This window comes from Onychomys torridus, chromosome 1 (genome assembly GCF_903995425.1).
Source record: "Onychomys torridus chromosome 1, mOncTor1.1, whole genome shotgun sequence".
Lineage (NCBI taxonomy): Eukaryota > Metazoa > Chordata > Mammalia > Rodentia > Cricetidae > Onychomys > Onychomys torridus.
In genome coordinates this window covers 172,405,969-172,428,277 of record NC_050443.1, presented here as the reverse complement: position 1 = coordinate 172,428,277, position 22,309 = coordinate 172,405,969, and the positions used below count along the sequence as shown (strand labels likewise).

At 46.9% G+C, this 22,309-nt stretch overlaps 1 protein-coding gene across 1 annotated transcript in view; it reads right to left on the bottom strand.

Moving 5' to 3' along the window:
* The window catches only part of Mxi1 (MAX interactor 1, dimerization protein), a 68,080-nt gene extending 63,856 nt beyond the window's left edge, over positions 1 to 4,224 (bottom strand). Inside the window, exon 1 of the mRNA XM_036172427.1 lies at positions 3,746 to 4,224. Coding sequence (XP_036028320.1) covers positions 3,746 to 4,019 — 274 coding nt within the window. The 5' untranslated portion in view covers positions 4,020 to 4,224. The remainder of the gene's footprint in view (positions 1 to 3,745) is intronic.
* Between the last annotated feature and the right edge of the window lie 18,085 nt (positions 4,225 to 22,309).

Below are 22,309 nucleotides of genomic sequence, written 5' to 3'. Positions count from 1 at the left end.
AACAGGTCACTGCCTATGTGATAAATATTTCTAGAAGCTTTTGAAATTCATAGATTCATACCAGGTGACATTTCAGAAGACTGTACCTGCATTACCTAGGGAAGCCTTCCCTTGCACATAGTGCATGGTCAACACTGAGTAACTATTTGAATTCCTCCCCCAAGAAAATCACCCCATCTAATGGAAATAATTCATCATTGCGGCCAAAACTTGGTGAACACTCCCAGTACGGAAACCTCAAAGAGGCAATAAAAAGTAGTTCTGGCTACAGTGGAAAATAAGCCAAGTGAGTACTTTGCAAACACTGAAAACCAAATGTGTGAACGCGCGATCAGACACTATCGGCGCATCTCAGGAAGAGCTCAGGGAATCCGAAATGGAGTAGAAAGGGCCGGCTTGTCTCCAAGAAAAGAGTACCTTTAAGAAAAGACTGGACCAGCTGCCTGCACTACAGCGCCTAGTGATTTCCTGGCTCACGTCCTGACCCCGCCCCCCAGCCTCTGGCCTCAGCAACGCGTGACGTCATAAGAGGCGAATGCTGCCGATTGGCTGGACGATGCAGCTAGGTCAAGTCCAGTCGGAGGAAAGAAGTTTGTCTCCATGTGGAAACCATGTGTCTAGTGCTGGGAGGGGGGAGGAGGAGGAGGCGGAGAAACTGAGATCAAGTGATTACAGGGGAACTCGCTGAAATGAAGGCGGGGAGGTTGTGCACCTGAACCCGCCAGCCATGCCCTTTGCAGTAGTGACCTAAAAAAAAGACTCACACAACAAACAAAACCTGGGCACCCACCCCTATCATAATAACTACAAAGCATAGGTGGGGAGGGTCTTTACTTCTTCCAAAAAGCCAGGGACCAGGGAAATGCTGGAACCCTATCAGAACGCCCAGATTCCCCTCCCACCCCCCCCCCCTCAACAACTGAATGATGTAAGCGTTTCGGAAAGCAGAGCTCTGGAGCAAAACAAGCCCCGCGCGCGCGGAGCGACCCGCAGTGCCCGAGCCCGGCGCACGCACGACCCGCCCCCCGACTCGCGTTATTGCTGTGCACACGCGGACCGCCGTGACGCGCGGGCATTGTGTGCAGCGAGCAGAAAACAACGGCGAGCGCCGGCTGCGCGAAGAAGCGCCCCCAATAAAGCGAGACAGATGTAGGGCTCGGTGTTTGCCGTACGGGGGGGGGGGGGGGGGGGGCAGAGGTGCCCTGACTGCGAGGGGGAGGAGGAGAGTGGAGCGGATAAAGTGGGCAGAGTGGGCTGCTTCTGTTAGAATAATCTGGGGGTCCGACGGGTGGTCTCCTCGAGTTTGCAGGAGGGTCACTGCCGCCTACGTGAGCTGTCGCGGAGGGAGCAAGGGCCTGGAGCTGAGTCCCTGCAGCCGAGCCAGGCACGGCGCAGCGCCCCACGCTCTCGGGGAAATCTGGGGGCTGTTGGCATCACGTCATTTCGAGCCAAACAGCAGCGGCGAAAAGACGCGAGAGTGCTAAAAATACTCCCGCGGGGAGCCGGTCGGAGGAGGGGGGCTGCGGGCCGAGGGGCTGATTACGCATATGAAGTTGACTTTGACTGGGGTGCAGAGGCTCTGGAGCCCCTCTCCAGGGCCGGTGGGCCTGTTGAGTGGACACCCCGGGAGAGGGGCCGGGAGGAAGCCCCTCAAATGTGCCGGCCTCTGGAGCCCTTGGCTCGGCCACCACGGGCCCGCCCCAAGCGGGGCAGCCCAGTCGGGCGCGCCCGGCTCTCTGCTTACGTGACTGGTGGCCACGCCGGAGCCCCGACACGGGGTAAACAAGGAGGTGGAGGCGGCCAGGGCGCGCGGGGGGGTGTAGGTCTCCAATTGTCTGTGGGTATGAAGTAGGGGACGGCACAAGACGCTGGGATCTCCGACCACCTCTTAATATATCTCATTGCACTGGGGGAGGGGGGACGACGAGGTTCGCTGAGCATTGCCAAGGTGCCTTCTTTGGGTGCACCCCCCAGTCAGAGTCGGCGCCACGGGACAGACTCCAGAGACAGGGGATCCGGGAGGGGACGACTAAAGAAATCGCGCCCCTCCCCCTGCAACAAAAGCAAACGCACCAAACAAAACCACCTCTTCACTCAGCTCCCCACTAGCCTGGGCTTTTCAGAAACTATTCTCCAGACGAAAGCACCCCCCTATACACACCCCAATGAATAATCGCTCAGCTACTCGGCCACACAGCCTGACTGCGACGTGCCTCTCGCAAGCCAGGCAGGCACTCGGAGCAAAGAGGCGACAAGAGAAAGAAAAGATCGCACCACCGACCTCTCGACACAGATCCTTGTTTTGATCTTACCAAGTCCCCACAGTTGCGCTGCCAACACTCGGTTACTTTAACCCTAAAGGCCCGGGTGTATTTGGTGAAGGTGTTTTTGTGTTTTGATGGTTGTGGTGGTGGTGGTGGGGTCTTGCAAGATCTGACACGTTGCAATCAGCTCTCTCTTTTTCATTGATCTTCCTACTTCTTCTGGCAGATTACACATCTCGGTTTTCTCCTCTCTGTGAGTCTTTACCCCCTCGGCCCGGTCTTCCTTCTCACAGCTATTATTCTGAGGACCGTGCTGAAGACGCAGCACACGCGTGCCCCCCTTAGGGTGCTAAGTCGAATGCCTGGCGAGAGCTGGGGGCCCCGATTGGCAGGGACAAAAAAATGAAAAAAATACAGAAAGGAAGCCCAGGCCCGGGTGGGGTTCCTAGCATCGGTCGCCACGGGGGGGGGGGGGGGGGGGACACGGTACCCAGTAAGGCGTTTGCCTTGCTCGCCCTGTGCGTCTCTCAGAAAATAAAGAAAACGCACACAACAGCCCACACCTTCTTCCCCAACTATTGTTTCTGTGGAATCCTAAAGTTTGCTTTTAGCCACATCCCCCTCGCCAAGTGCCCCACACCCAGCGCGCTCTGGACCACAGGTCCAGGGAGAGCTGCTGGCGCTGTCTGGTTCCACCGGCCTGTTTCTTTGAGGGGACCAGAGGCCGTGGCATCCCAGGGCCAAGGAGGAAAAGGGAACTATGTCGTAGACACGATGGCCTGAGCCCAATCCTGCTGCGGGAAGGGAGAAGAAACGAAGTAGGCAGGAGGAAGAGCCGGGGCCCACCGCGCGGAGAGCTGTTTCGCGGTGGTGGCGGTGGTGGTTGTTATTGTTGTAATGTGTGTCTGTTTTCTTTCTGGAAGCCCTGAGCTCTGCTTACCGTTTCCAACTTTCAGCTTCTAATCCCCACCCAACCCTGGAAACGAGCGACAAGAAAACAACACTTGTCTGCCCGAGAAGGCTCCGGAAAGAAAAAGGGAGAAAAAAAAAGGGAAGAAAGGCGACCTCGGAGAGACGAGCTCGCAGCCTCGCAGCTCAGTTGTCAGCAAACAACACTCCCCCCGCTCCTCGGCCAGGCCGTCCTCCGGGCCTGCTTGAGACGGACAGACCAAGGCACCGACAGGCTCCATCTCCCCTCGCTGTCTTTGTTACATCTTTAGCAGCTTTGTGCGTGCGTGCGTGTCCTTTCTCCGGTGTCATCGGCTTTATTGCCGAGGGTTCATGTGTGTGCGTGCGTGTGTGTGCGTGCGTGTGTGTGTGTGTGTGTGTGCGCGCGTGTGTGCGCGGCGTGTGTGTGTGTGTGTGTGTGTGTGTGTGTGTGTGTGTGTTGGGGGGGGGCGAGCTGAGCAGGCGACAGGGGTCGCCCAAGGGGGCGAAAGAAAGAGCTGGGCGCCGGCGAGCAGCCGGGCCCCTAAACTTACTTTTGTTTTCTTTCTCGATCTGCTCCAGGTAGCTGGCTGCCTCGAGCAGAATCTGCACGTTCTGCAGAAAAGTGTTGATGTGCTTCTCCATCGAGTTCTCGCTGGTGTTGAAAATGTCCGAGAAGGGGCACCGGGGCTTGGCCCCGGCCGGCTCCTCGGGCTGCGCCGGGGCTTGGGGCGCGGCCGCGGCTGGGGGCATGGCCGGGGGCGCGACGGGGACCAGCCCCGAGCCCTCGCAGCGCGCCTCCTTGCGCGGCCGCCCGCGTTTGCCCATGGAGGCACGGGGGTCCGGCGAGCTGGTCCTGGTCCGGGGCTGCTCGGCCGGCCGAGCTGCGGGCCCCCTGGGAGACCCGGCCTGCTGGAGCCGAGGAAGCCCGGGCGAGGAGCGGGCCTGACTTAACGAGCCTCGCTGCGTGCAGTTGTGAGTGTGAGTGTGTGTCGCTCTCGCTGTGTGGGTCTGTGTGTATGGGAGATTGAATGAACCTACAGGACAGACGGAGGCGCTGTGGCGCCTGGGTCCTAGTGCGAGTCTGTCGCCACCGGACCGATCAAAATAAATGGTGGAGACTAGGGAGGCAGGGCCTGCCCCCTGCCGATCCCAGCACCCTTCCCGGTCTCTCCCCAAATCCTAGCTGCGTAAAGAGCACTGCACTTTTAACATGAATGGGAAAAAACACTCGGGTGTCTCTGGGTGCATCTGCACAAAAATGGTTTTCTTCACAGTAAAATAATTCAGCACAATGTCTGGCACATAGTAGGTCCCCAGTAAGTGACAGCTGCTAGGGCTTTTAAAAAATTATTATTATTAGATAAAAACTCAGTTGTCGGTAGGTTGAGACAGGAAGATCGCTAGTTCAAAGCTAGCCTGAGCTAAATATTAGGACTTTTTTTCAAAATCAAATAATAGAAGTCCAATTCTGACTGGGAGAATCGAAACAGCACATGTAACTAGAAACTCCTCCCAACACAAACGTTTTACACATGAACGCGTACGCGCGCAAATACACACACACACACACACACACACACACACACACACACGCACGCACACGTACCCACCTGTGTTTACATTCACACAGCCGGATGAAATCTCAAGGCTGCCCTCTCTGGGTTACAGATTACCCACTCCTTTGCAACCCTTCAAATGCAAAGTTATTCTCCAGGAAGAGGGAGGAGATGAGAGCATCTCTCCATACTCCTCAGTCCAGCTGTGCAAAGCTCACAGTAGGGTATCTCCACAACTGGCTCTCCTTTCTGTGACAGAGAGGCCCAAAGACAGAAGTGGCAGGCTGGGAACCACCTCTTCCCTCAGAGCAGCCCGGCACTCCCGATTCCCGGACACCCCCACTCCCACACTCCCACACCCCCATATCCTTATCCCTACCCCAGCAAACAGTTTCACAGCTGTTGCTTGAGCCGGGGCCTGACAGGTGTGTGGGAGACACCAGGAGAGCTGAGAAGTGTTCTGGAGCCAGGTGAAGAAGGGGTAGAGTTCTAGGTTTGTTACATGCAGACTGGATAAATCCTCTAACCCATCTTGGGCAACATTTCCACATCCCTGAAACTCCCGATAAGATGCTTGGGTGGGTGGATTAAGTTAAACTACACCTGGCACACCCTGAGCCATATGCAGAAGTTTTGTTCTGTTTTGTTGCTGAAGATCAAAGCTCTGTGCATGCTGGGCAAGTGTTCTCACACTGGCCTACAAGGGTAGCCCCTTCGTGAGACCTTTTAGAGCAGGAACCGAGGTCCCCTTTGCCCGTGTAACTTGAATCTAAGTCACAATGAATGAGGTAAACGAGACTTCTCTGCACTTCACTGGAAAGTATCTCCAAACAAATCCATCCAAAGACTTCCATCTTGTAATGAGACCTGGTCTTGTTCTCTAGAGGAGAATGCTGCCCTCTGGAGTTGTGTCTTGTCATGGCCAGCCCCAAACACTTTCATATACATTTGTCACAAAGATTGAAAATGGTCACTTTTTAAATAAAGAATATTTTCCTTGCAAAATGCTCTTTACCATTTACAGAGCCTGTAGACACATCCCTCACATAGAGCCTGCAAAAAGACTTTTGTGTACTCTGAAAAATGTTATATACTGGGCTGTGGATATAACTCAGCATTAAAGCAACTTACCTACCTAGATTGCACAAAGCCTGGGTTTCAACCCCAAAAACATATACACACATTTTTTAAAAAATGAATTGGGAAGAAGTAGTTCAGCAGTTAAGAGCACTGGTTGCTCTTCCTGAGGACCCAGGTACGATTCCCCGCACCAATATGGTGGCTCCAAACCACCTGTAACTGAAGTTCCATGGGACAGACAACCTCTTCTGACCTCTGCAGACACCAGGCACGCTTGTGGTGCACCGACATGCATGCAGGCAAAACACCAAACACATACAGAAATTTTTAATAAATGAGGCCAGGAACTGGAGAGATAGCTCAGCAGCTAAGGGTACTTGGACAGCTCACATTTCCCTGTAACTCCAGTTCCAAGGGATCCAACATGGCCTCCTCAGGTACCTGCAACATGTGGTGCACATGCAGACATTCAGGTACGCATTTGCATATACATAAAATGAAATAAATCTTTAAAAAATATATACAGTCAGGTGAGATGGCTCAGCCAGTAAAGGCACTTGCAGGCAAGCACGGTGGCCTGACTTCAATCCCTGGAATTCACATAATGGAAGGAGATAAAACTCCCACACAAGCTGTCTCATCTCCACAAGTGTGCCATGTAACAAGTATACATGTGTGTATACCACAAATGCATATGCACCACACATGCACACACTTAAAAAACCTTAAATATGTACTAACCTGCTTCTAAGACAAGGACAGGTAGTGCCCGGCATTTAGAAATAAATACATGCATGGTTTGGATCAGAATATAGCAATTGTCCACATATTCTTTGTTTTTTCATCTTGTGACAGATTTTGCATGGTTGAACTCTGCACCCTTTGGGTAGAGTAAAGAGCTGTGAGCTAGATGTTCACATTCCGTTACCAGCATGACCAGCACAATTACTGACTTTTCTCTTTGTTTCTCTCAGAACCCTCTGATTCTGAACTGTTCGTGTTTAAATGTCCACAAACATCTAAGGACTTTAGGAAAGTCTTATGTAGGCACAATTTCCAACAAGTTTTATTCAATGCCATTTTCCAAGAACTGATACTTTTAGAAGACAGCTCTGGTCTCCTTTGCCCCAAATGTAAGATGATAGTGAGACAATGAGCCAGCTAATCCAGAGTTTCTCTTTAATTCCTTAGTGGTGGCATGGGTTGCATATATATGGTACTGCCCACCACATGTGTGTATGTATACACCCACTGAGAAAGACACACCCCACACAGGAGGCTAGGGCAGGGGAAGGGCGTTTCGTTATTATTTATTTATCCCTGTTCCATCTCTTATAGGTCTGTGGGCTTTAGAAAACCCGGTGGGAATCTTCAAGCTGGGCTACAGATCTGACCAAAGCCAAAACAAACAATGGCTTGAAGAAAATCTACAAAAAAGTGCTGATTTGCACTATTCCCACAGTCAGCCACAGCCCCCAACGTCATTCCCACGGAAAACACCACGGTTGGTGCCAAATCAGGTTTCCCCCCATCAGAGGGCATTGTTTTTTGTTATTATGTGAGTTCTTAGCACCAGGCAATGACGAGAGAGAGAGAGAGAGAGAGAGAGAGAGAGAGAGAGAGAGAGAGAGAGCAGGAGAAATGCCTCTTTGTTTCACAAAGTCTTTCTGCAGTTGTGCTCACAGAGTCCTGCATAAAGTTTAGTTGCATATATTCATTTCGGTAGCATGTATGTGGAACAATGAATGTGCCAAGTTAAAGCCTGAAGCCCCTTCCTTATTTTTTTTCAGAGCCCATCAAGTGTTAAATCATATTAGCATCGCCTTGCTCGCTCTCTCTCTCTCTCTCTCTCTCATCCCCCTCGTACCCCCCAATTAACAGATTCTCTAATAAAATTTAGCCCCTGCAGAAAGAGTGGTATTTCAGGGGCTATATCACAGGACAGGCATCCAGGATTCGGGGTTACAAGCTCAGCTCCATTCCCGATTAGCTTTGCTTCCCAGGAGGAACCATTCAAGCCCTTTGGAACCCCTCCTCTCTCTGGGGCTTTGATTCCAGAAGTAAACAGGCCTCTTTGGAAACTTGCTGAGAATATCTGCAGAGAACAGGTAGGAGATGTGGATGCAGCCGCCCTGATGGGAAGATGTATGAAGTGGGGAAGAAAAGCAGAAATGCCTAATGAGGTCAGCTAGGTCACTCTGGTTGGCCCAGGATAGTGGGCTGCTGCATGCTCAGCCTGGGTCTTGTTTTCCCAACCTCCTGTTCGTTGGGCTTATTTATTTGTCTAGCAGTATTTTTCTATCAACCTTGTTTACATATTAAAGCGAGATTGTTCTCTATTTATCCCTCTTCCTCTAGACATTCTATACTCTTACTTCAAAGGACTTCTTTTGCCTGTAATTATGCCTTTATGTACACAGAGGCTGGTAAATTACCGAGCAGGCAGCAGAAGAGCTGCCGCCAGACTCCCCATCTTGCATTGGGAGGGATGCTCTACCCCGTGGGCCACTTGGGCTCTCCTGGACTCATTAGCCCTGTTCTTCCTCCCTCATCCTTTCTCCCTTCCCTGGCCTTTTCTGCCTTTGGTTGTCTCTGCAATCTCTGGCTCTTCTTTGTCCCTGGACAGAATGTCTCTGTCAGGCCCCTCCCTGCTCTTTGCCCTGTGGTCTTTGTACTCAGTCTTCATAAACATGGTCAAGAGATCTCCTGTCCCCTGCTCTGTTACCTGAGTCATAATCCACAGAACCTTCCTAGCCATGCTTTTCATACTCAGAGTATGTTTGCCTTTGAAAATGAATCACCTGGCAGTGAACTGAGCCAGCTCCTCCTCTTTGGCAGTCTTAACCTTGCCTTGGACTGTCAAGAAGAGTCTGTAGAATAGAGGGCTAGGGACTGGGATGCTCGGACGAAATGATGGAAACAAGGACAACCAAGATTCTCTGCACCCTCTACTGGTTTAGATGGGCTAATTGGCCATCAGCCATTCCTGTGGCATGCTCCCCATCCCCCAGCACACAGACACACTCAGCTATGGGTAGAGACCTGGGCAGAGGATAAATAGTTTCTGCCACACATGAAAGCTCACTGCGTGTCCCTTCTCCTAGAGTTACATCTGTTCTTTTTCTTCTGACCTGGCTTAGCCAAGCTCCAAGCTTCTTCTACCCAATGTCCAGCATTTCCAGGATTTCATTGGACTATGAGCTCACCAAAGGGCAAGAAGGGCACTTCCGTTCTCTGGCCCTGCCCTTAACTACAGAACATAAATGACACAAAGTAGGGCCTTGCTTGGTCACAGGACTCAAAGGAATGGATGTGCTTTCCTGCCTGGCCAGAATGGCTTTGCAGTGCCAGTGTGTCGAGAAAAGGCATTTGACAGTCTGTACCGCTCACATTAAAGTTTAAATACTTAAATATTGTCTTTGTGGGAAAGCCAGAAACCCATTGAAGCCAGATGGGTGAGGTTCCCTTACCAGAAAGCATGGAGGCTCTGCTATCCTCTGTCTTTACTGTTGTATAACAGATCGGGGACAAGATGGGATTCCGCTGTAATAAGATGCCCCAGTATAGAGGGTTATTTTTTGTTTTGTTTTTTCTTCTAATTACCAGGCAATCAAGATGTGGCCTAGGGCAAAACTGGGAATCTCATGGAGCCTTTCCCACAAATCAACACATTCTAGGGTGTCTCCCAAATTCTTTAATACTTATGTATTGGGGAGCCATTTGAGACAGGGTCTCTCTACATAGCCCTGGCTGTCCTTGATCTTGCTATGTAAACCATGTTGGCCTCGAACTCTCAGATATCCTCCTGCCTCCACCTCCTGTGCTACCATGCCTGGCTATTAAAATTTTCATGTTCAGGGCCTGAAGAGGTTACTCAGTGACCAGAAGTCAGATCCCCAGAACCCACATAACTCACTGGGTGGGTATGATGGCGCACCTGCAATTCTAGCCTTGAAAGGCAAAGACGAAGGATTCCCAGAGCAAACTGGCTAGTGAGACTAACCATAGCAGCGAGCTCTGGTCTTGTTTGCGAGTCCCTGTTTTAACGAATACCATAAAAGAGCGAGTGAGGCTGATTCCAGACATCACCTAAGGCTTCTACACGTACTCACACAAGTGCCTATACACACGTGCTCACACACATCCACACCATACTCACATGAAAATGGGGGGAGAGGAATGAACTAAAGAGTGGGGGGGGGGCGGAGGGGCAAAGATTAGTTGGTAAAGTACTTGCTTTGAAAGCATAGGAACCTGAGTTTGAGCCCCAGCATGCACATAAAGACGGCAGCTGTGGTGATGTGCACTTGTCATCCCAGTGTGGGGAGGTAGAGATGTGAGTGAGTCCTCACTTGCCAGCTTGTCCAACCTCACTGTTGGGCAGCAAGCCAAATAAAGATCTGTTTCCACAAAGATAGATGGCATTCCTGAAGATGACAGTCAGGACTGTCCACTGGCTTACACACACACACACACACACACACACACACACACACACACACAGCATACATACATCTGCACATGCATGGACATGCTCAGACATGCACATAAAAATGAATTGTGCCAAGGTTCTAAGTTTTTTGCAGTGGAGTGTCAGCAACTAACATGAACTTGAACATGATTCTTTGTAGAGATAAAAGATGGCCTATGCTTCAAACTAAGATAATAAGAATCGAATGATATGTTAGGTAGCAGGAAATGGAAACTGGCAAGTACGATGGGGTCTTCTTCCTAGTCATCAGCTCTGTGACCTTGCATAAGTCACTTAACGTCTCAGAGCCTTTGTGTTTTCATCTACAAAATGGGAAGAACCAAATAGGCCTGCAAAAAGGAGCTGAGGGGAGCTTGGAAATTGACACGTTAGCACACATGTCAGGCTGAGAGTCCTAGAAGGTTTTTAGGGAAAATGTAAACAAAAGTGACGAAAAGATGGGAGCAGGAGTTAGAGTCGGGGTAAGGAGTCATTTCTTCCAGGGCACCACATGTGGCTTTGGACAGTGCTGTCCCCCTGGGGTCTCACGACCCTCACTTGAGGTAGCAGGGCTTCATTAGACAGCTTCTTCCTCTACTCCCCACATTCCCTATGTCCATTAGTTACAGCCTGGAATGTCCCTGCCCGACAGGCCTTGGGCCAGCATGAGAAGAACAGCATGACCACACAAAGCTGGTAAAGTTCTAGACAAAAGCAGAGTCTGGCGTCTTAGTCTCAGTCTGCCTTATCTCTGGAAAAGCCTGTTTCTCATTTGTTTTTGCTTTGTTCTGTTCAGGGAACTGAACCTAGAGAGTCATGCATGCTAAGTAAACGTTCTCTCCCGTGGAGCTGTACTCTCAAGCCCTGTTTTACTTTTTTAATTTGAGAGACTCTTTGTAAGCTGCACAGGCTAGCCTCAAACTCACTCTACAGCCTAGTATTGGACTTGTGAGCCTCCTGTTATATCCTCCCGAATGGCTGAATTACAGGCCTGGCTCACTGGTCCTTGTTGAAAGGCAGAACCACGGGAGGAGAAGTCTTCGAGATGTGGGAGCTGAAGACCCAAGGCATGAGCCGCAGGCCTAGCGACCATGGAAAACTGGCCTCTCACACTGGAATTTGTTGCCCCTGACAGACATTTTACAGTGTGTGTGTGTGTGTGTGTGTGTGTGTGTGTGTGTGTGTGTGTTTGAGACAGAGTCTCACTATTATGTAGCTTTGGCTGTCTTGGAACTCTCTCTGTAGACCAGACTGGTTTTGAACTCACAGGGATCCACCTGCCTCTGCCTTCCCAGTGCTGGAATAAAAGTGTGTGCCACCACCACCTAGTTTACATTATTGAGACAGGGTCATACTTTGTAATCCAGACTGGCCTGGAACTCACTATATAACCCAGTCTGGCCTTGAATCTGTCATAATCCTCCTGCCTCAGCTTCCCAAGTGCTGGAATTACAGACATAAGCCACCATCTTCCTCTGTAAGAAGTCATAGTTGCCTCTTTCTCCTCACCCTCTTTCCTCCCCTCCTCTCACTTCTTTCCCCCTTGTCTCTCCCCCCTCCCCCTCTGGTTCTTTTTTCCTGAAGCCCTGAAGTTGTGCAAATTGGTCTCAGCCTCTCCTTCCTGACCCAAAGCACAGTGCTCTTGGGTAACAAAACTAATGAGCTCTGAAGTCAGTGTGTTTATTTAGGATAACAGGCTCATCCCCATGCATTCTGCATACACATTAATTCACGCCATCAGAAGACACTGCCAGTCTGCTGTGTGCTAGGCTCGTTTTGGGAAAAGCAACACAACTTGAGCAGGCAAGACCTCCCACCCTCACACGACTCAGAGGGTGTGCATGACACACAAAGGCACATAAAGGCAGGTCTCTTGTTTCATATGTCCCTCAGGCAACTGAAATGAAAACTCCAAGTTGGGTCTAGAATAGGATTTACACAGACTGGCTACTGTGTTCTCCCATCTATCACAGGAAAGTTGCAAAAGAGAATGAGGAAAGGTTCTCCACATTTTCCCTTTTACTCCTCCTGTTTTTAACCGACCGTTTGCATTCCTCCACAGTAGCAAGGCATATTACATTATGTATCGCATTTGCCTCAGCATTACAAAGACATACTGCATGATATGTCAGAAAAGCTAAAAGTTTTCCTGTGCTGGTGATTAAAGTCAGGGCCTCATACACTCTGAGCAAATCCTCTAGTACTGAGCCGTACCCTCAGCCTCAGAATAGTTAAATTGAGGACAGTCAAGCATCATCCTAAAGCACAAAGGCCCAAGTGCCTCACAGATATGTGTGCCTTGCCCAAGAATCACGTCAAAACAACTGTCAGAAATTATAATGTACCTGCAAAAGTCAGAAGCATAATCAGAGGCTATTTCCATATAACTACACTCTAAAAACACCCATCCCAGACAGGCAGGCACATGACAATAACATGTTGGCATACAGATGCAGGAGCCTGCTCCAGACCTGGGACATTTAGCTGCATCTTTATTACAGACAGATTAAGTAGAAAGTTCCAAAGGTAGAGGCCAAGATTGACAGTCTGCTTCATTTTCTGGGTCCCTCTTCAATGTCCCGCAAGAACTAGGCTGTATTAAACATTATATTGAACCGATGTAAGACAAATATCTGTAGTTGGTCATTTTTTTACTCTCTGGCTCTTGGGTGCCGCCACCCAGGTCCCAAATAAACACACGGAGGCTTATTCTTTTTTATAAATGCCTGGCCTTAGCTTGGCTAGCTTCTAGACAGCTTTTCTAACTTAAATTACCCCGCCTACCTTTTGCCTCTGGGCTTTTATCTTTCTTTATCCTATATACCTTTCTTTACTTCTTACTCAGTGGTTGGCTGGGTGGCTGGGTGGCTGAGTGACTGGCCCCTGGAGTCCTCCTCCTCCTCCTTTTCTCATTCCTCCATCTTTCTTCCCAGATTTCTCTTATTTATTCTCTATGGCTGCCAGCCATGCCTATCCTTTCTCCTGCCTCACTATTGGCTGTTCATCTCTTTATTAGACAAATCAAGCATTTAAGACAGTCAAAGTAACACAGTTTCACAGAGTTAAACAAATGCCACATAAAAGAATGCAATGCATCTTTTCAGCATTAAACAACAAATATTGCACAGCATAAACATATGTAACACATCTTAAAATAATATTCCGCAACAATTGTCTTCTTGTATTGTGAATTTTAACCTTACATCTTTTGCACAGGAACACCTTTGAGTGCAGAATAAATGTGTGCCATGTGGTCTTACACTGTTTTGTTTTGTTTTTGAAATAGGTTCTCACTATGAATCACAGACTGGTATCAAATTCTCAATCCTCCTGCCTTCCTAGGACTGAGATTACAGGATTATAGTACTACTCTGGACCCATATTGTTTTAAAGATGCTGTAATTCAGGCTAGTGCTGGTGGAACTGTCTAGCATACATGAAGCCTGGGCCTTGAGAAGGGGAGATCTACACTTGTAAAAGCTGATATTCATGTAATGCTTAAAATATTCCAGGCCCTATTCTCCATGCACATTTTGTTTTGCTCTTTAAATTGTTCTATGAGTTATAAACATCACCCCCTATTGATGAAGAAATGGACACTGAATAAATATAAATTTCCTTTTCTTTAAAAAAACTTTGTGTCTGTGTATATGTGGTGTGTGTGTGTGTGTGTATGTATGTGTGTGTGTGTGTGGTTTGTGTGTGTGTATGTGTGTGTGTGTGTATGTATGTGTGTGTGGTGTGTGTATGTGTGTGTGTCTGTGTGTGTATATGTGGTGTGTGTGTATGTGTGTGTATGTATGTGTGTATATGTGTGCATGTGTGTATGTATGTGTGTATATGTGTGCATGTGTGTGTATGTGTGTATGTATGTGTGTATGTGTGTATGCATGTGTGTGTATGTGTGTGTGTGTATGCATGTGTGTGTATGTGTGTATGCATGTGTGTGTATGTGTGTGTGGTGTGTGTATGTATGTGTGTATGTGTGTGTATGTGTATGTATGTGTATGTATGTGTGTGTATGTGTGTGTGTATGTGTGTGTGTATGTGTGTGTATGTGTGTGTATGCGTGTGTACATATGGTGTGTGTGTATGTGTGTGTATGTGTATGTGTATGTATGTGTGTGTATGTGTGTGTATATGTATGTGTATGTATGTGTGTGTATGTATGTGTGCGTGTGTGTGCGCGCCCGTGTGTATCTGTATGTGTGTGCATGTGTGTATGTGTGTGTCTGTGTGTGTGTGTGTGTGTATTGTGTATACTGTGTATGTGTTGTGTGTGTGTGGTGTGTAGATACCATGGTGTGCACTTGGGGATCAGAAGACAACCTCAGGTGTCCGTCTTTACCTTCCATGTTGACTGAGAGAGGGTCTCTTGTTTGCTGCCATGTATACCAAGTTGGTAGACCCCAAAGATTTTTGGGGTCCTCCTGTCTCCATTTTCCTTCTCATTAGAAGTGTTAGGATTGCAGCTGAGTGCCCCCCCACCCTGGCCTGGTTGTCCACGAGTGCTGGGGATCTGAACTCAGGTCCCTGCACTTGCATGGTGAGTGCTTTATTCACTGAACCATCCCTGCAGCTCCCAAGCATTTCTTGACCCATCTACATCAAATGTGATTACGTCTATCAAATGCTTAGCACAGTGCTTGCTGTAGATGAGGCATTTAGTAAATGGTTATTACTTCATTCCTAACTCCCAGAAGCCCCTTAAAAAGGAGAGCAGGGGCTCTTGTTCCCTATGGGGGTAGCTACAGCCTAGACCCTCATAGGAAGTCCCTTTGCTGAACACAGGACTTAGGTCCTCCCTTTAGGACTTTGAGGAGAAAACTAAATCATTGGCCACATCTGTTAAAATAGGATTACTCGGGGGGGGGGGGGGGGGTAGCTCAGTAGTAGAGTGCTTGCCTAGCAAGCGCAAAGCCCTGGGTTCGATCCTCAGCTCTGACAAAAAAAAAAAAAGGATTACTCACAGAACCGAGGAAAGGGCTGACACAAACGAAAGGGACCGACCGCTTGAGCTGTGAGCTCAGCAGTCACCGGTTATGACTTAAGGCAGGTCACTGCACCTCTCAGGCTTGGGCCAGATGATCGATCCATTCACAATTCTGTGATCGACTCAGCTGTGGAAATTCTGGCCTTGCCTTCATGGCCATCCCTAGAGAAGGAAGGGGCTTTTGCTACCTATTCCCAGGGTTCTGAAGTGGAACAGCAGGCTCACACAGGGTGGAGCACTTTGAGAGTTGTGGGTGTCCTGCCTTTTCTTCCGACATATATGGACATCTGTTTTGCTGAAAATGATAACACCAACTTCAGGCTACATTTTTCTCTTCAAAGGATGGAGGAGAAACTTCCATACTCATCCTGACTTTTCCCCTCATTGTTTACTATGACCCAAAGCCCACCAATACTGACCATTGTCAAATTCCCTGGATACAAATGGAACTGAGATGTGAAAGGGCTATTTTGAAGGTGTCATTCAAAAGTTGAAGCCCCTCCCCCATCACTATAGCACCCTGGACGCACCTGTCCATTTTCTGTTAGTAATCCTTTCCTAATCCTTTTTCAAATTTCACCTGCCATTGAGAGTCCACTGCTGCTGTCATTTTTGAAGGACAAACCTGTTTTTCTAGTGATAATTGCATTGGCCATCTGTCTCCATTAACCACCCTCCCAACCCTCTTCCAAATCCCCAAATGACTGAATAGTGCAATAAAAGACCATACTTTGTCTGGTGGCAACAGGCAGCATTGTGCCCATGTTTGTTCCACATGAGGATGAACCTAAGGACAAACTAGGAACCAATGGAGAAGTCTTCACTGGGTTTCCAGTCCCCCCCCACCCAACACACACATTCACACATACACAACAGAGTTCAGAGCAAGAGAACAGCTGCCCTCCACTTATGAAGAAAACCATGTTATTAGGATGCGTTCCATTTCCATTGAGGGGTTTTGTGAGTGTTATCTTAACAAGGAGATATGTACTAACACTCTTCCTAATGGATATTCTGAGAGAAAGCCTGTTTCCATCAAGACTTGAAACGAAACCAGCCAGAGTGGTTATATGTTCTCTATGCAGCTGTACAGGAAATCTCTGAGAAACTGGTTCCAGGGAAACCAAGAAACTCCTCCTTCATTGGTAATATTCAGAGGATTTTTTTTTTAATGTTTCAACTATGGTAGAAGACCCTCTATAAGAATTTAGGCAGTATCTCCAAGAGATCAAACCTAGCAGATGAAGTGGGGGTTACAGGTAATTAATTCAGGGCACATCATCAGGCACTGATGGTTAGAGGTGTGGCCAGACCCAGCAGCTGCTCGTCCGTGCTGTTTTCAAGGCAACCATTGTGAATGGAACACTATCTTCTCCCTCTGAGCTCTGAAGATGCAACACCATTTCATGAGGTTCATTTTACTGTGATAACAGATTCATCCAGAAAGGTCCTCAAACTACTCAGGCCTCATTAGGTCTCTGGAAAACTGACTCGAAGTATCTCCTGGAGACATTCTCTTAGCAAAAGACTTCTGAGATGAGATTAGCGATGCTGGTGAGTTGGACTAAAAACTGGAATTAATGACATTCCAAAGTTACTGCGCTTTGCTGAAAGGAAAACAAAAAGTGGAGAAGGAAAACTGCTTCCAGGAATATAAGATAAATGTCCTTTTATCTGTTCTTCCAGCCTTGGACATCACATACAAATGCACGTGAGACGTCGTAGAACGGAGAGGAAGACGCAGACTGGCCAGGGAGCTCAGCACAGAAGGGAAACGCTGAACTAGTTGTCTGGATTTTATTTTTTGCCTTCTATATTCTAGTCATGGATCTAAAGAAGCCAGCATCCCAGACACACCAGGAATTATGAACCCCCCAAAAAGGCCAAATGACCAGGGACAGCCTACCAAAACAGAAAGCTTTGCTATAATAATCCCTCTCCTCCAGCCAAACACCGCAGAAAGCCTGTGATCCCACCCATTCTCCACTTAGAATGCTAGCCTCTAACAACACCTACACCGGAATGATGTCAGAGAAGACAGACTAGGGGCCAGGACCCAGCTAGGGCTGGGGAGATGGCTCAGTAGGCAAAACACTTGCTGTTTAAGTTTAGGGACCTAAATTCAAATCCCCAGAGCCCACCTAAAGCTGGACGGAGAGATGGAGACAGGAGGACCCAGGAACCTTTAGAACCGGCTGGGCTGCATACACAATACAAAGCAAGACAAGTGAATCTATCAAGAGCAGATATCTGAGGTTGGGATGTGAACTCCGCATGCATTCCTACATCAGCACGTGTGAACACACACACGCACACGCACACACGCACACACGCACACGCACACACGCACACACGCACACACGCACACACACACACACACACACACACTAAAAAGACTAGTGAGACAACAGAACACCCCCCCCCCCCCATTTATTTTTCTAAGGCAGTCCTTTTACACACAGGGATCCTCTCCCATACAGGGGCATCATCTCCCACACAGGGGGTCCTCTCTCACAAACAAGGGTCCTCTCCCACCCTTTTGCATTTTAACTAGGTATCTTCCCCAGATGTCAACGGAGGCCAGTAAGGGAACTTGAACTCTGATCTTTGCTTTACAGTAACAACACATTTCGGGAAACAATTCTCTGCCATAATGATATCAGAAAAAGCCATTGAAACAGGAGTGCTAAATAAGAATCAAGACTTCAGAATATGACAGGGAAATGCTCAAGTACCAGTATAAAAATCATTCTTTATCCCAAGAACCAGGAAGGTCTTGATCTAAGGGGGAAGGGGACAATACATATGGAGAAAGTGAAAATTAGGGAAGAGTTGGTCAGATAATCAAAATTTCAGTTAGAATGGAGGAATTCAAGAGCTGTCCAATACAGTAATTATAGTCAATAACACTGTAGTGTGTATTTGAAAATTGCTGGAAGGAGAGTCTGTGTCCTTGCCACAAGAGAAAAATATGGGTGACACATGTACTAGTTCACTTAATTTAGTCATTTAGCAGAATATACATGTTTCAACCTATCCTTGTACATACATCTTTTATTTGTCAGTTTTAAAAACAGGTGTCAATACCTAGATCAAAGGAAATACCCACAAAAAATGTGTTTCATCGTTGGAATACATGAAAAAATAGTTTCAGTGAAGAAATAGAAAATACAAAGAGCCAAATGGAAATTTTTGAAATGAAAGCACAATAATTAAAAGAAGAAGTTCTATGGATGGGTCTACAGGCAGAATGGGGTGGGGTGGGGTGCAGAGAAAGAACCAGTGAGCAGAAAATAGAAATAAGAGAAATTACCTAAACTGAGCAATTGGGAGAAAATGGCTGAAAAAACATCACCAGAGCTTTACAGACACAGTCATAGAGAAGAGAGGGAGGAGAAAGGTTTAAAACTACACGAGGAGACAGTGGCAAGGAGTGAGGAGGTAGTCCCCACGATCAAGTGTTCGCTGAGCAGACATACGGACACACAAAAAGCCGGCTGTGGCACTCGGGAGACAGACATGGAAGGACCCCTGGGGCTGGCCGGCCAGCCACTTAGCCTCGACAATCAGTGAGCTTTAGGGTTGGTGAGAGACTCCTGTCTCAAAAAGTAAGATGGAAGGGGCTGGAAAGATGGCTCAGTGGTTAAGAATGATTAATGATCTTCCAGAGAACCTGAGTTCAGTTCCCAGCCTTCAGTGAACATCAGGTGGCTCACAACTGCCTGTAACTCCAGCTCCAGGGGACCAGACACCTTCTTCTGGATTCTGTGGGTATCTGCGCCGATGTGCACATACTCACACACAGACACACATAGTTAAAAAGATAAAATAAATATGAAGAAGAAGAGGAAAGGAGTGGGCAGTGGCGCTGAATGAACTCCGCTTTACTTTGGATGTAAAATGCCCAACTCTAGTTCATGTGTCTAAATGCTTGGTCTCCAGCTGGCATGCTGATGTAGGAAATGATGCTACTTTGGGGAGGTGAGGCCTGGTGGGAAGAAGTAGTCTCTTTGGGGAAGGCCTTCCTGGTGAGCTGAGGTGTGAGCAAGCAGCCTCCAGTTGCTCCCACCACTACAGTGGTGCCCACAACCGTGCCTTCCGGCCATCACTGAGGTCTGTCACTCAAACCATCCGCCCAAATAGAGCTTTCCTCTTGTAAAGCTGCCTTTTGCTGGCTATGGCCACAGTGATGAGAATTCTAGCCAGAGCAAAGCCCCACAGCCTTCATCCAAAGAGAGCTGCTCCAACATTCACCATAATTAAAATTCTAAAAATTAAATACAAAGAAAAATATCTAGAAAGCAGCCAGATAACAATGGTGCTTCATCTATAAGGGAAAATAAATTGAATGACAACCCACTTGTCATCTGAACCCACTGGAGGCTGGAAAGAAAGAATACAATCTTCTTCAAGTGCTGAAAGTTTTCCCAAGACTCGAATCCCCAGTGAAAACATCGCTCAGGAATAAAGGGAAAATATCAAAACATTCCCAGATAAAGAAAACTCAAAGGCTCTGTCACCAGCAGCCACACCCAAAGAATGGCTTTCAAAGTTTGCTAAATATGAGAAGGAGAAAAAAAAAACAACTTTGAAGCTTTTGGAAGGAAGAAAGGACACAGTGAGCAAAAATGATGTAGATCAGTACACAAGTCTCTCCTTCTCCAGAACTTTCTAAATTGTGTTTTCCATTGAAAGCAAATATCAGTGGGCTACCTGGCATGCTCTAAATGGAGGAGGAAATGCCTGAGATAATTATGAATGAGAGAGAGTAAAGAGAAGTGAGGCCATTGATGTACAAACTGATAAATTTATACATAGACTGCTATGTGTATATAATAATTCTAAAACTTCTTAAGAATCTGCACTGATAAAATACCAGAGAGGGGTTAGTTCTATAGTGGAGTCCTGGCTGCCAGGCCTGACAACCTGAGTTAGAGCACCTGGAACCCTGGCGGGAGGAAAACCGAGTCCTGCAAGTCATCTTCTGATGCCGTGGCACCATGCTCCCAATAAATAGATAAATAAATACTTATAAATAATATAGAGAAATTGAAATAGATTTCTAAAAAGAATAGCCTAAAAGTAACCCCTAGGGAAGGAGAAAGGAAAAAAACAGAAAACAAAGCCGTGGAAGTTTGGATGTACTTGGGCCCCATAATCTCAGAGCGCAGCACTCCTAGGAGACCTTGTTGGAGGAAGTGCGGCCCTGTAGGGGCAGGCTGTGAGGTCTCAGATACTCAAGCTACTGTCCAGTATGACAGTCCATTTTTCTGTTGCCTTCTGGTCAAGATGTAGCCAGCACCATGTCTGCCTGCATGTCGCCGTGCTCCCTGCCATGTTGATAATGGACTAAACCTCGGAAACTATATGCCAACCCAATGAGATGTTTTCCTTTGTGAGAGTTGCCGTGGTCATGGTGTCTCTTCACAGCAACAGAGACCCTGACTAGGACAAAGGCTTAAAATACCAGACTTAAGCATAATGTATCAATATTTGGACTAATTCATCAACCTTTTAACAGAGATTGCCTAAGTAGATTAAAAACGTATCTGCCCTTTACACTGTTTTAGAGCTATTAACCAGGCAGCTGCCACCTTCCAATGCATTCAATAACTATCAAAAAAATCATACTCTGTCTATAAGAAATGCACTTTGATTATAACAGCATATAGGGTTGATAATAATATGTTAAAAAGACATGTGAACATTACTAAAAAGAAAGTAGATATGGATTTATAAATATCAGATAAAGTAGACTTTAGAGCATAAAAAAAAATCCCAAATCCAAACAATAAAAGAGAAGTCACTAGAGAAAAAGAGGAAAGAAATACAGTGATAAAAAGCCCAATACAGTGAAGATGTAGTGGTTCTAAATGAATTTTTTTTTTTTTTTTTTGAGCTGAGGATCGAACCCAGGGCCTTGTGATTGCTAGGCAAGCGTTCTACCACTGAGCTAAATCCCCAACCCCTAAAAATATAACTTTTAACAATTTATTACTTTGTTAAGATTTGTCTCAGCATTTGTTGTGAATAAACACCATGGCCAAGGCAATTCTTTTTTTTTTTTCTGGAGCTGAGGACCGAACCCAGGGCCTTGCAAAGCTAATTTGAGACATGAAATTTTTTCTGAACAGCAGACCTGAAAAATGTGTGAAGCCAACAGGGAAGAGAAATACATAAGCCCTTAACTGCAGTTGGGAGACTATGAAGTTTGTTTTTGTTTTTTGGTTTTTTTATTTGTTTGTTTTGTTTTGTTTTTTGGTTTTTGTTTTTGTTTTTTTCAAGACAAGGTTTCTTTGTGTAGCTTTGGTGCCTGTCCTGGATCTTACTCTGTAGACCAGGCTGGCTTCGAACTCACAAAGAGTGGTCTGGCTCTGCCTCCCGAGTGCTGGGATTAAAGGCGTCCGCCACCACCGCCCAGTCTGACTATAAAGTTTTTGATAACTGCCTCAATAACTGACTGAGCAACTAGACAGTAAATCACCAAGAATGAAGAAGAACTGAATATCACCACCAACCAGTGTGATCTAACTGACATTAATCCAACGTCCTGCCCAGCTACAGTAGAATACTCTTTGTTTTCAAGTGGTCACAGAATATATCAACATACACTGTGTCCTAGGCCTCAACAAATGTAAAATGCTGAAATCTTAGAGTCTATTCTTCAGTTATCATGGAATCTAGCTAGAAGTCATTAATAGAAATACAATTTGAAAAATCTTCAAACATTTACAAACTAAATAACATACTCTATATAATCCAAGATTAAAGGAAGCTACAAGGAAAATTAAGACTGTGTTGAGCTGAATTAAATTAAAATATGTCAAAATTCATATAGAAGAGCTAAACAATGGTGAATGGAATGCACAGCTCTCATGAATAAATTAGAAAAATCTTAAGTCAATAATCTACGCATACTCTTCAAAAACCCAGGAAAGGCAGGGCACAAAACAAAGTCAGAGCAAGAAGGGAGAGATGAAGCTAGAAACTGACAAAACAAAAACAAAAAAATAGA